We start from the raw sequence: 13,844 nt of genomic DNA, 5'->3' as shown, positions 1-13,844 counted from the left end.
TGACCTAGCACCTGACAGCTATGGTACCAGCACAATGCTTGCTAGTACTTGGCCGAGCAGAGGAGGGCAACGTCATGCGCTTCATCGAGCTGATCCATGGCTTCCTTGAGGGACGCCTCGGCTCCCTGCTTGTTGTACGCCCTAACCCTTGGCCCTCCGTAGTCGAGGTCGGTTGGGAGGACTGCCTCGGAACTGTAGACCATGAAGAAAGGTGTGTAGCTGGTCACCCAGCTAGGGGTCATCCTCAAGATCTAGACCACCGCGGGAAGCTCCGCAACCCATTGTCCGCCAAACTTGTTTAACCAGTTGAAGATCCTAGGCTTGAGGCCTTATAGGACCATGCCGTTCGTGCGCTCGACCTACCCGTTCATGCGGGGGTGTGCCATGACAGCCCAATCAACGTAGATGTGGTAGTCATCACAGAATCAGAGGATTTTTTCCTGGTGAACTATGTGCCATTGTCCATGATGATGGAGTTTGGGACTCCAAAGCGGTGGATGATGTCAAGGAAGAATTGCAAGGCTTGCTTAGATTTGATTGTGAAGATCAGCTGAGCCTCTATCCATTTTGTGGACTTGTCCACAACGACAAGCAAGTACGTGTAGGCCTCGGGTGCTCTTTTGAGGGGTCCGACGAGATCAAGCCTCTAGACCATGAACGGCCACATGATGGGGATCATCTGGAGCACTTGGGCTGGCAGGTGGGTCTACCGAGCATAGTATTGACACCCTTCATAGGTGCGCATAATCTGTCCAGCATCGGCAACTGTGGTCGGCCAGTAGAAGCCATGTCAGAACACATTTTTGACCAGGGTCCTAGGTGTAGCATGGTGCCCACAGACCCCACCATGGATATCTCTCAACAACTGCTTCCCTTGTTCGATGGGAATGCAGTGTTGTAGGATCCCAGTCTGGCTTCGCTTGTAGAGCTCCCCTCAATAACGATGAAGGACTTGGCATGATGCACGAGCCGCTGAGCCTCCGTTTTGTCCGTCGGTAGCACCTCATGGAGGAGGTAATTGAGGTAAGGCGTGCTCTAGTCAGCAAGAGGGTCGAGCTCTACCACTGGGTCTACGTCAAGCTCCATAACCTCGAGGTCAGGGGGAGCTAAGGGTTGGTCAGGCCCTAAGCCTAGGGTTGGTGGCCTATCACCAGTTCATTCTGGCTCCTTGTAGCGGACTAAGGGCTTGTACTGGTCGCTGGCGAAAATGCCCGTTGGCACCAGCTCTCGACCGGACGCCATCTTTGCCAGCGTGTTGGCTGCTTCGTTGAGCCACCTCGGTGTGTCATTGAGCTCGAGACCGTCGAACTTGTCCTCCAGCTGGCAGACCTCTTAGTAGTACGCAACCATCTTGGCATTGTGGTAGCTTGACTCCTTCATGACCTGGTCGATGACCAGCTGGGAGTCACCTTGGATGTCGAGCCATCGGATGCCCAGCTCAACAGCGATGCGTAGGCCATTAATGAGTGCCTCATATTCGGCCACATTATTGGAGGCAGGGAAGTGGATACAGACCATATAATTCATGTGCACTCCGAGGGGTGAAACGAAGACCAGACCCACACTGGCCCCCTTCTTCATCAGCAACCCATCAAAGTACATCGTCCAATACTTTGAGGTCATGTCCCTCCTCTTCCCGCTCTACCACTAGGACTACGCTGACTACTTGTGTGGTGGCTGCAATGTAGAGCAAGAGCCGTTCTTCGTCGGTCGAGGGAACTAGGATCAAGGCCTTCGTCAGGAGCTGCTTGACCTTGTCAAGTGCCTCCTGGGCCTCGGGTGTCCATTTGAAATAGTCAGCTTTCTTCAGAAGCCGATAGAGGGGGAGACCTTGTTTGTCGAGGCGTAAGATAAAATGGCTGAGCGCGGTGATACACCCTATAACTCACTGTACTCTGTTTATGGTCAGAATCGGTCCCATCCTCGCGATGGCCAAGATCTTCTCTAGGTTGGCTTCGATGCCATGCTCAGAGATGATAAAACCAGCAGCATACCCCTCGGGACCCCGAAAATGCATTTGTCGGGGTTGAATTTGATACCGTTTGCTTAGAGTTTCATGAAGGTCCGCTCTAGGTCGGCTACAAGCTGGTCAGCCTGTTTGGACTTGACCATGATGTCGTCTATGTAGGCCTCAATGGTTCACCTGATGAGGTCCCCAAAACACTTAAGCATACAACGCTAATATGTAGCCCCCATGTTTTTCAGACTGAACGGCATTGTGACGTAGCAGAACAATCCAAACGGGATGATGAAAGACGTCACGAGCTAGTCGGACTTTTTCATCATGATTTGATGGTAATCGGAGTATGGATCAAGGAAGCAAAGGTTTTCGCACCCTGAGGTTGCGTCGACCACTTGGTCTATGCATGGCAAAGGAAATGGATCCTTTAGACACGCATTGTTGAGACCCATGTGAAGGGGGACCGTGATGCCTAAGAGGGGGGTGAATTAGGCAACTTAAAAATCTAACTCCTAAACTATGGCCTTTTTTTCTAACCCTAGCAAAACCTATGCAAAAGATAAACTATCTAAATGTGCAACTATGGTTTTACTAGTGTGTTGCTATCTCTACCGCAAAAAGAGTAATACAATCAATGTAAATGTAGAATCTAAAGAGCAAGGTAGAGATATGCAAACTCCCGTCGATGACTCCGGTATTTTTACCGAGGTATTGAGAAGCGCGCAAGCTTCCCCCTAGTCCTCGTTGGAGCTCCTCGCAAGGAATCCCTCGCAAGAGCCAAGCTCCCGGTCGAGTAACTCCATGGATAGCCTCAGGCCTTCCCCACACACAAGTGGGTCTCCGACGTGCCTTCTGGCAAGCCTCTCTCAGATGCTCCCCGTCGTCTTCACTATCAAGCTTCCGACCAAAACACTGCAGGCCTTGTTCCCTCTAGTACACAGTGGCGGCCACACCACAAACACGGTTGGTGTGATCTCGCAAGACTACAAGCCCCTCCGATGTACAACAATGGTGCGCGCAAGCACCGAGTGGTAAGAGGTATGCAAACCTCACTAAACACTAGGCCTAAACCTAGAGCAAGTGCATAAGCGGTAGTCTAATCAACCTAAGCACTTCGCAAAAGCACCTACGCAAATCACCTAATAAAACACTAAGCACTATGCAAGTGGAGATCACTAAAATGGTGTATCAACACCCTTGATATGTTTCCTTAGCTCCACCCTTAGTCATTTGGCCAGTTGGGGGTTGTATTTATAAGCCCCACTAAGAAAGTAGCTATTGGGGATGAAGTCCTGCTTTTCTGCTACTGACCGGACACTGGAGTCGTCCTGATCAGACGTGTTCGGTCGTCTCGACCGTTGGAGCCACAAACAACTGATCGGACGCTGCCAGCATCTGGTCACATGCCACCGGACATGTCTAGTCGCAAGTTCACCACTCTAGAACCTCTCTATACTCGATCGGACACTGCTGTCCTGCGTCCGGTCGGTTTGCCACCAGCGTCCGGTCACTTGCTGAGTGTTTTGCTGAACTGATGAACAGTGCCATCGGTGTGTCCAGTCGATTTACTTGTTCAGCGTCTGGTCGCTGCTGCTAACGTCTGCTGTTGCCGAGCCACTGATCGGAGCGTCCGGTCACTTTCTTCCAGCGTCCGGTCGCTTCTGTGAGCTCGTTTCTTCGTGATCTTGCATGCGGCTTGGTTCCTATCTTCATGCTTGGACTTTGCTTGATATTTTGGGTCTTCTCTTGTGCTCCTAAGGTCTTGCTTGAGGTATTGATCAATGGATCATCACGTCGCCTTTGTCCAAGTCATGTTTTGCATCCTATTGAACTACAAAACAATCACTTGCAAATTCATTAGTCCAATTTGGTTGTGTTGGTCATCAAACACCAAAATCCAAAGTAGATGGGCCTAGGGTCCATTTTTCTTACAATCTCCCCCTTTTTGGTGATTGATGACAACATGACCAAAGCAAGCAAATAATAAAAATTTTGAAATTTAAAAACTACCTACTTGCTAGGATGTAATGCAAGGGGCAAGGTTATATGATGCTAAAAAATACTACTTGTAAGACTATATAAAAACTTATCTTGCCATTGCAAATGTCCCCATGTGGTATTATGGATTTAAGCCTTGCTTCCTACAAATTCTCCCCATTACATAGGCTAATCCATAATCCACTATCCTCCCTTTCTCGGACCATTACTACAAACTAATGCTTGCTTTTGGTCCTCTAAATTCTCCCCCATTGGAATCAAACACCAAAAAGAAAGACATTAGTAGCACAAGGGAGGGTCAAACTTTGTGATCCTTTGTGTGTAGAGTGAAATAGATCACAAAATTTGACTCTCACATTATATAGACTAAACTCCCCCTAAATATATGCATACATATGATAGAAGGCAAATCATATGCATAATTGGCAAATTATTGCACAAGGGAATTTAATCTATATAATGCACGGAGAAAGCATATAAATATCAAAATGAAATCAGCATGATGATATTGGTTTAGAAATACCACATGTAGAAATCAATTTGATTTCTACCACTTGCAATCGGTGGTGGATATTTAAAGTATGATGCTTAACTCCGGGGACTCCATTTTTCTTGCAATGAGACTACTACACACATGATAAACTTGAAAAGGTGTTAGTCTCAAAGCATCCAACTTGTAGAGTAACCTCCCCCTAAATTTGTGCACACAAGTATAGAATACTTGTAGGAAATATGCACATTGATTTTAGAATAAAAAATACCACTTAAAAGATGACATCACATGAATGTGAGAGTCATTTTCGAAGGCGATATTCGGGAGAAATTATCTACAATTTGGACTTTGGCACATATTAGATGAACAATTGAAGGACAAGCTATGTGCCATGCTCCTAAACAATTTTAAACCATGTAGGATTGCTCCAAGGAATAAGAATAAAACTGAGCAAGCCTACCATATGAAATACCTAGTGTATGCATGACAAAATATATAAGAATGCAAATGCGAACCTAGGCATGAAGAGTAACTAGATGCTAAAAGATACCAATTGTAGGAAAATTTAAATCTAATACCAATTGAAGTAAATTGAATCTAGTTACCTAACATGGGGAGGGGAATTTAGGTCCATAGTATTCACTAATCCACTTGGCAATGATTTTGTCCATGATGATGCACCCCATGAAATGCATCCATACTTTTGCCAAGTCTCCAAATTCCTCGAAGTCCATTGGACTTCTCACTTCTCTTTCAGGATCTAAACCTTCTTGGTGCTCTTTATGTTGGAGATGATTTCCTTTGGCACCCAAAAGCATTTGACCCCATTGTTGGCTTGCTTGTTCACCTTGATAGCCACCACCTTGTCATTTTTCTTCTTCTTCAAGAGATATGTTGTGGAGGCCTTCTTGTCCACCTTGTTGGTGTAGGTGTTGGAGAGCTTGCTTGTTTGCTTTTTCTCCTTCTTTGCTCCTCCCCCATTCTTCACCTTACACTCATAGAACTTGTGGCCTTCCTTGTGGCACACATAGCAAACCACGGTTTGTCCTTCATCAAGCTTCTTCACTCCCTTGACGGTGTTATCTTGATGAAGTTGGGCTTGCTTCACTTTGCCTTTCACTTGAGTCAAGTCCTTGGTGAGGCGAGCTACTTCTTGCTTGAGTTGCTCATTCTCCTTTGCAACCTCTTGTGTGCATGCATCTACAATAACTTTATCAACACAAACTTGGTTGCATAAGGATGAGTCTAAACATAAATCATTACAAGAAGTAGATGCATCCTTTTTAGACATGTTGAACTTTTCCTTTTAGATGCCTTAGTGGGGGTTGTGCTAACGGCTTCAAGATTAGCAACTTTATTAGTTAGCTCATGACAATGTTTGCACATGGTTTCCATTTTAGCAAGCAAACTTTTATAAACATCTTATGAGCTAGCTAACTTTTCTTTTATTTTTTTATTTTTCTTTACAAGTTGCTCATCATTGATTGTGCATGCATTTGTTGTTGCACTAGCCTCAAGTCACTCAATTTTAGTAGATAGTTCAACATTGAGATTAGTAAAGTTCTTATATTTTTTAAGCAAAGTTTTATATGCTTCTTGTGAACTATCTAGCTTTTCTTTAATCTTTCTGAGCTTCTTTTGTTGACTAGTGCAAACTTTAGCATAATTAAGATTTTGTTGCACAATTTCTTCATAAGAAGGCATTTCATCATCACTATCACTCTCACTAGAGGATGAGCTTTCGTTACCTCGTGCCATAAGGCACACACGTGAAGAGCTTGATGATGAGTGTTTGCGCCCTTGCCTCTTATGATGGTGTTCTTCTTCACTTGAAGAATCATCCCATGACCTTATTGATGTGAGGGATTGGTTCTTGCACGCCTTCTTCTTTGTCTTGGATGTGGGCTTGTTTGGACAAACTTCCACAAAGTGCCCCAACTCGCCACATCCATAGCATCCTCTCTTTCTTTGCTCATTTCTTTGATTGGTGAAAATGAGATCTTGGATTTGGATGGGCACACCCTTGACATTGAGCTTTTGGACCATCTTCTCCACCTTGTTGATTAGTTTGATTGATTCTTCATCAAGGCCGGAGGTGGAGGAGGAAGATTGATCATCACTTGAACCTTCATCATCATCATCATCATCATCATCCTCATCTTCTTCCTCATCTTCACTTGAGGAGCTTGAGCTTGAGCTTGTCTCAACTTGCTTGCCCTTCATCTTCTTTTTCTTGCTACATGCGAGAACTTTGCCTTTGCTTGATGAAGAAGCTTCTTCTTGACCCATCTTTCGTGACATTTCAAATGCCACTATATTGCCAATGACTATGGCCGGGGTCATGGTGCTCAAGTCCTCCATATTGTGAAGGATGGTGATGATGCTTGCATATTTCTTTTGTGGTAGCACGGAGATGATCTTCCTCACGATGTTCGCATCATCTAGCTTTGTTACTCCTATAGAATGGAGCTCATTGATAATTAGATTCAAACGAGAATACATATTTTGAACAAGCTCATCATTATTCATTTCGAAGGAATCATAATTTTGTTTAGCTAGACAATGTTTTTGCTCACGGACATTACTTGTGCCGTCATGGAGCTCTTGGAGTTTTAACCATATTTCATGTGCCGTATTTAAAGTGAATACTTGGTTAAACACATCAATGCTAAAAGATTCAAACAAGCAATTTTTAGCTCTAGCATTGAAATGAATTTCTTTTTCATCACTCTTTGTGGGTTTATCGGGATTCTTAATGGGTTTCATCTCGTTATGAGTGACTCTCCAAACTCCCAAATCAATCGCCTCAAGGTAGCAAGCCATTCTAGCTCTATAATAGGAGAAGTTAGTGCCGTCAAAGTGCAGAGGCCTAGAGGTATCCATCCCAACCACTCTAAATAGCGTTGGCTCAACGGCGGTTAAGCCAAAGGTCCAAATTGAGTCAACCAGCTCTGATACCAATTGAAGGGGGACTATGATGCCTAAGAGGGGGGGGGTGAATTAGGCAACTTAAAAATCTAACTCTTAAACTATGGTCTCTTTTTCTAACCCTAGCAAAACCTATGTAAAAGATAAACTATCTAAATGTGCAACTATAGTTTTACTAGTGTGTTGCCATCTCTACCATAAAAGAGTAATACAATCAATGTAAATGCAGAAGCTAAAGAGCAAGGTAGAGATATGCAAACTCCCGTCGACGACTTTGGTATTTTTACCGAGGTATCGAGAAGCGCGCAAGCTTCCCCCTAGTCCTCGTTGGAGCCCCTCGCAAGGAATCCCTCACAAGGGCCAAGCTCCCGGCCGGGTAACTCTATGGATAGCCTCGGGCCTTCCCCACGTGCAAGTGGGTCTCCGACGTGCCTTCCGGCAAGCCTCTCCCGGATGCTCCCTGTCGTCTTCACTATCAAGCTTTCTACCGAAATGCCACGGACCTTGTTCCCTCTAGTACACGGTGGCGGCCACACCACAAATGCGGTTGGTGTGATCTCGCAAGACTACAATCCCCTCTGATGTACAACAATGGTGCGCGCAAGCACTGAGTGGTAAGAGGTATGCAAACCTCACTAAACACTAGGCCTAAACATAGAGCAAGCGCATAAGCGGTGGTCTAATCAACCTAAGCACTTCGCAAAGCACCTACGCTAATCACCTAATAAAACACTAAGCACTATGCAAGTGGAGATCACTAAAATGGTGTATCAACACCCTTGATATGTTTCCTTAACTCCACCCTTAGTCATTTGGCTGGTTGGGGGTTGTATTTATAAGCTCCACTGAGAAAGTAGCCGTTAGGGACGAAGTCCCGCTTTTCTGCTACTGACCGGACGCTGGAGTCGTCCTGATCGGACGCGTCCGGTCATCCTGACCGTTGGAGCCATGAACAACTGATTGGACGCTGCCAGCGTCCGGTCACATGCCACCGGATGCGTCCGATCGCAAGTTCACCGATCTAGAACCTCTCTATACTCGATCGGACGCTGCTGTCCTGCGTTCGGTTGGTTTGCCGCCAGCGTCCGGTCACTTGCTGAGTGTGTTGCTGGACTGATGAACAGTGCCATCGGTGCGTCCGGTCGATTCACTTGTTCAGCGTCCGGTCGCTGCTACTGACGCCTATTGTTGCTGAGCCACTGATCGGAGCGTCTGGTCACTTTCTTCCAGCATCCGGTCCGACGTCTGGCCGCTTCTGTGAGCTCGTTTCTTCATGATCTTGCGTGCAGCTTGGTTCCTATCTTCATGCTTGGACTTTGCTTGATATCTTGGGTCTTCTCTTGTGCTCCTAAGGTCTTTCTTGAGGTGTTGATCATCGGATCATCACATCGCATTTGTCCAAGTCACATCTTGCATCCTATTGAACTACAAAACTATCACTTGCAAATTCATTAGTCCAATTTGGTTGTGTTGGTCATCAAACACCAAAATCCAAAGTAAATGGGCCTAGGGTCCATTTTCCTTACACCATGTAATCAACACACATTCTCCATTTCCCACTCTTTTTTCTTACTAGAACGGGATTAGCTAACCACTCGGGGTGATACACTTCCTTGATGAATTTAGCCTCCAAAAGCTTCGCAATCTCCTCGCCGATGGTCCTACGCTTCTCCTCGTCGAGCCCTCCACCTGCTGCACCGCCGCGCGCTCGAGCAGCGTGCAGATCTCGCGATGGGCCTGACGATCCTCGGGTGTCATGGGCTTTGGGAGCCCTTGGAGTAAGGCCGCCACGGCAGCGATGTTCTGGCTCGCCCGAGCGAAGTGTTGGAGGGCTCCATCGTCTTCGATGATCCTCCGGTTCACATCGCAGGCCTTGGCGTGCACACACCCACCGTCTCCACGGCGCTCAATGTCTCGCTCGAGTTCTACGTGCTCCTGCTTGAGTTGGACTCGTGCATCCTCGAGCTCCTAATGCCGTGCCCTTAGCTGTTCCACCCGCATGCGAGGAAGGGCCCCTGCATCTTCCTCGACCTCATTGTCGAGGTCGTTTGGTGGGGTAGCCCCTCCCTCGTGGATGCTTTCAATGCATCCCTCGGGGGTACCTGCCATAAAACATTCTTGCGAGGGGTGATGGCTCCTCCTGCTGGAGTTAGAGTCGGAGAGCGACTCTGAATCTCCCGTGAGAAGGTCGTGAAAAGATTCCGCAACGTATTTGGTCATCCCCATGAGCTCGTTGTTCGTAGGGGATGGGTGCATGCGCTGCTCCATGAGGTGGCCAACGGTCCCCGTAGCATTGCGCAGACCAAATGGGAACGCTGCCGGGGTGCCCCAGGTGAGGTGTTCTGGGGAGAGCGGGTCCCCTCCGGCGAGTTGCATCATGGCATTGGCGAAGGAGAAAGTAAGGCATCACAGCTCCTCTTGAGATGGTTGGGGTCCTAGGAAGGCATCGAGTTGGCGCTCCATCCTCCCATAGTCGAAGCCGAGGAGCCGGTCGCTCCTGGGGACACGGGCCTCCGACGCGTGCAGCTGCAGCTCCTCAAGCGCCTCGATGAGTGGATAGGCTGGACGGCGGTAGGAGCCTGCGCCAACTCTCCCTCCGTCATGACAATGAAGTCTAGGCTCCCGAAGCGCACGTGCGCTCCCAGAACCCAGCTGATGTCTTGACTAGCCATCCGAGGCTTGATGTGGACGTTGAGACGCGCAAAAAGTCCCTACCTAGCGCGTCAACTATTGGTGTTTCAGATCACTGGTTAGTTAATTTGTATCTATGCGTCTGGCCCAGATGGTGTGCTCGGAGGACACAAGGATTTATACTGGTTCGGGCGGAATGTCCCTATGTCCAGTATGCTGCTGCTCGTGTTACCGGCGCTAGTTTGTAGTAGGGATTACAAACGGGCTAAAGAGGGAGAATGTCCCAAGTCTCTGGTGAAAAGATCGAACGGAGTTGAGTCTTGTTGAGCTCGTTCAGCCGTGTGCTCGTGTCCCCCATGGGGCGTCCTGCTTCTCCTTTTATAGGTGAAGGGAAAGGCGCAAGTTATAGAAGATAGAAAGAGAGAAAACAAGAAAACAAGGGAGAAGAAGGCCTCCAGGGTCGTGGCGTCCTTCATCTCCTTTATGCGGGTACTGCCGGTCCTGTAGATAATGACGGGGACGACTTCACGTCGGGGCCCTGTTTGTCACTGGCGCTATACGCATGCATCGTCAGCCGATCGTGGCGTCCCATCCCATCCCAGCAGACGGCGTGGTTAACATGTACTCCTGTCAGGAGCCGTACGAGGATTAGGCAGCACAGCACTAGCACGCCCGACACTGTTGACGACGTGAGCCCCCAGGTATGGTCCGTCGTGGCCACGGGTCACGTCGAGACGTGCCCGCTTCCCTCCCTGTATCAGAAGTCTGACCCTGGGGTCGTACTCTTAGACCCGTAGTGGTTGGAGGCGGTATGGATCCCCGTCAGGCGAGACAGAACCCGCGCCCAAGGGTTCTAGCGAGACGGAGCCCATGCCCTTGGGGTCAGGCGAGGCGATGCCCGCGTCCTCGGGGTCGGGCGAGACAAAGCCCGCGCCCGAGGGGTCTGGCGAGACGGAGCCCGCGCCCGAGGGGTCGGGCCAGACTTTAAATACGGCTTGGACCATCCGGACGAATTAACGTTCGTGGCCGCTAACTTCCTTCCTCCGGGTATCCCTAATATCGATACCCGACACAATTGGACCAGATATTCCCATATATCATCTGTATTGACTTGCTTGAAATTGAGATTGCTACCTGCCCTCTGGTTATGCTGCATATTGAATATTTGAAGGTACCATTTTTGGCATAATTTTCTGATAATTTGTTACCATACTTTTTGTTAAAGACAAACTTCTGGTTGCAAAGTGTACTTGATCCTTCATCTTTGTTTCCTGGAGAATCTATCTGAGGTTAGAAGCGATCCACACTTTCCTGTATAGCACTGTTTCACTGGGCCATTGGGCCCTGCATTGTGGAGAAAACCTGTGGACCGTGCACGTCATGCTTTTTAAATGTGGACCCCTTGATGTGTTTGCTTTCTTGTAAAGAGCTTTTATCAAGGCCGACAGATGTGAAATGCTGCATTGTTCAAATGCATCGTAAAACCTCTTTGACAGGGATTGAGTGGTTAGATATTCTCGAATCTCGACAGCTTTGGTGTGCCTCGTCTTAAAGCGTCTGGATTTCACATGTGTTGTGTGTGAGTGCTCAGGCACTTCGTTCCTTTCACATAAAGGAAAAGTCCAGCATTTTCAGCAAGAAAATACGTTTTGCAAAAAAACTTGATCATTTCTTACGTTAGTGTACTATATGAAAGCAGGTTGGGTGGTGCAATTGTACAGTTAGGATGCTGTCCAATTTTTATGCAACTTATTTTTACTCTAACATTCTACATTTACGAGTTCACTAGCCCTTTATTATTGCTACAAGTAGTTGTTCCACTACCTTCGCGCCGTGTCTTAATTTATTGCTCTGACAACACCTAAGACCTTGAGCTGTATGTATTAAGCCTAGTGGAGTACTCCTGGCTTATAAACCTTGGCTTATCAGTCAACGAATAATATTTTTCTCTCACACTAAATTAGCCAATAGTACTTTCAGCCATAGCTTATAAGCCAATTCAGCCGAAACGAACAGGCTCCATTATTCACTCATATATTCTGTTTTGCAGATTAATGGCTTCAACAATGTTTTGTTTAGACCCTGTTTTTGTTGAACTCTGCCTAGCTCTTTCGTGTACTCTAGTAAGAGTCTTTTTATGGCTATTCTCAAAATGAACTATGAGCTGGTGAAGCTATTTTATCTTCACTGTCCTGACTCTATTCATCATAGCAAGGAGCTGAAGCCCGACAAAACCGTATCAAGCAGATTGTTACATTTGTCACCATCTCCGTGGGTTATGTCTTACTTGCTCCCTCCGTCTAGAAAAGAATGTGATTTGACTTTAGTCAAACTTTGTTAGTTCGACCAAATTTACAGAAAATATATCAACATTTACATCTTTGAGAATATGTTTATATCATAAAAATATACTTCATAATTAATCTAATGATAATTGTTTATTACTATAAATATTTGTATATTTTTTAGACCTTGAGGATTATTGCTGGTGCCTATTTTGTTGGATAAATATTAGTTAATACAACCAATTTAGGAATGTGGAAAACTATGGGCCGCGACATGGATTGGAAACCCATAATTTCATTTAGTGTTCAGTTAACTTTTATAACCGTCAAGTCATACATCGGACTTGATCACACCAATTCTCCTCCCATAAAAAAAGGAGCACGAGACCATCATTCTCCTCACATTCAAACGAACACCCCCAAATTAAAGTAGGAATCCAAGAAACAAACTCGATTTCTTGTCACTTATTCTAATCTGAAGTAACTATAATAACTAAACCCCGACCCCGACAGAAGTCGATCTTTCTTGATTAATTATTAGATGAACCATGAAGATTGGCATGCAATGGGAGTGGGATATGGACATTCAGGCGCCCCTCTCCAGCATCTCGCAGAACCTCTTGAAGGACTCGAGCTTCTGCAGCTTCATCTGCTCGTGGAAGCGCCTGATGAAGACGTCCGCCACGCGGTCGATCTCGTCCTCCAGCCGGAACTCCCCCTCCGCCGCCGATCCTGCAGGAGCGGCGACGGCGGCGTCGTTCACGGTAGCAAGATGCTTCTCGCCTGCTGCTGCTGCTTCCACCACGTCCTTGTCCTCGTTGGCGTCGGCGGTGTCCCGCTCCCGCTCCAGCGCGAAGCTCGGCAGGCTGCTGAGCAGGACGACCGCCCTCGCCTCCTGCTCCACAGCGAAGCTCGGCAGGCTCTGCAGCAGCGCGGCCTTCCTGGCGCCGCTGCTGGCTAGGAAGAGGCGCTCGGCCTCGCCATCGCCATTGCCATTATTGAGGCCGTAGCTGCTGCTGCCCTGCTGGTGGTGGTGGCCACTGCCGCCGCCGCCGCCCATGATGGCGTGGATCTTGCTCTGGATGGCGCTGAGCAGGAGCTTCTTGTTCCGCATGATGCCGAGCACGATGAGGCGCGTCCGCAGGGAGCTGGCCTTGGTGCCCACGGCGGTGGACCTGGCCTTCACCGCCGCGACGATGGCGCAGAAGAGCTGCTTCAGGTACCTAGACGCCTTCTTCATCTTGTAAATGGAATTGGCCAAGAAATGCTCTACAAATAATATGATTAACCAATGAGAGATCAAGCTAGCTGCTGTCGATGGATTGCTTTGCTATGCTACGAGTGGGAAGTGGCTGGCTCTGGCTAATAGATAGTTTAGTTAGCTGTGGCCGTGTGCAATATATATAGCTAGAGTGGTAGTAGGCTAATGAAGTGTCAAGCGTGCATGCATGCAATGCAATGCAAGGACCTGCTGCTGCTGTGTGTTTTGGCATGGAGTTTGGTCTGAAGGGTTTCATGGTATATATAGCCCGCCCGGCCGGGGTGGCGA

General features: G+C 47.5%; 1 protein-coding gene across 1 annotated transcript; it reads right to left on the bottom strand.

Annotated features, from left to right (window-relative positions):
- Window positions 1–12,615: 12,615 nt before the first annotated feature.
- On the bottom strand, window positions 12,616–13,762 carry LOC136473854 (uncharacterized). The gene has a single exon (XM_066471497.1). It carries the CDS (start codon window positions 13,533–13,535, stop codon window positions 12,882–12,884), a length of 654 nt encoding a protein of 217 aa, XP_066327594.1. The 5' UTR covers window positions 13,536–13,762; the 3' UTR covers window positions 12,616–12,881.
- Between the last annotated feature and the right edge of the window lie 82 nt (window positions 13,763–13,844).

This window comes from Miscanthus floridulus, chromosome 8 (assembly GCF_019320115.1).
Source record: "Miscanthus floridulus cultivar M001 chromosome 8, ASM1932011v1, whole genome shotgun sequence".
Taxonomy (NCBI): domain Eukaryota; kingdom Viridiplantae; phylum Streptophyta; class Magnoliopsida; order Poales; family Poaceae; genus Miscanthus; species Miscanthus floridulus.
This window is presented reverse-complemented; position numbering and strand designations above follow the sequence as displayed.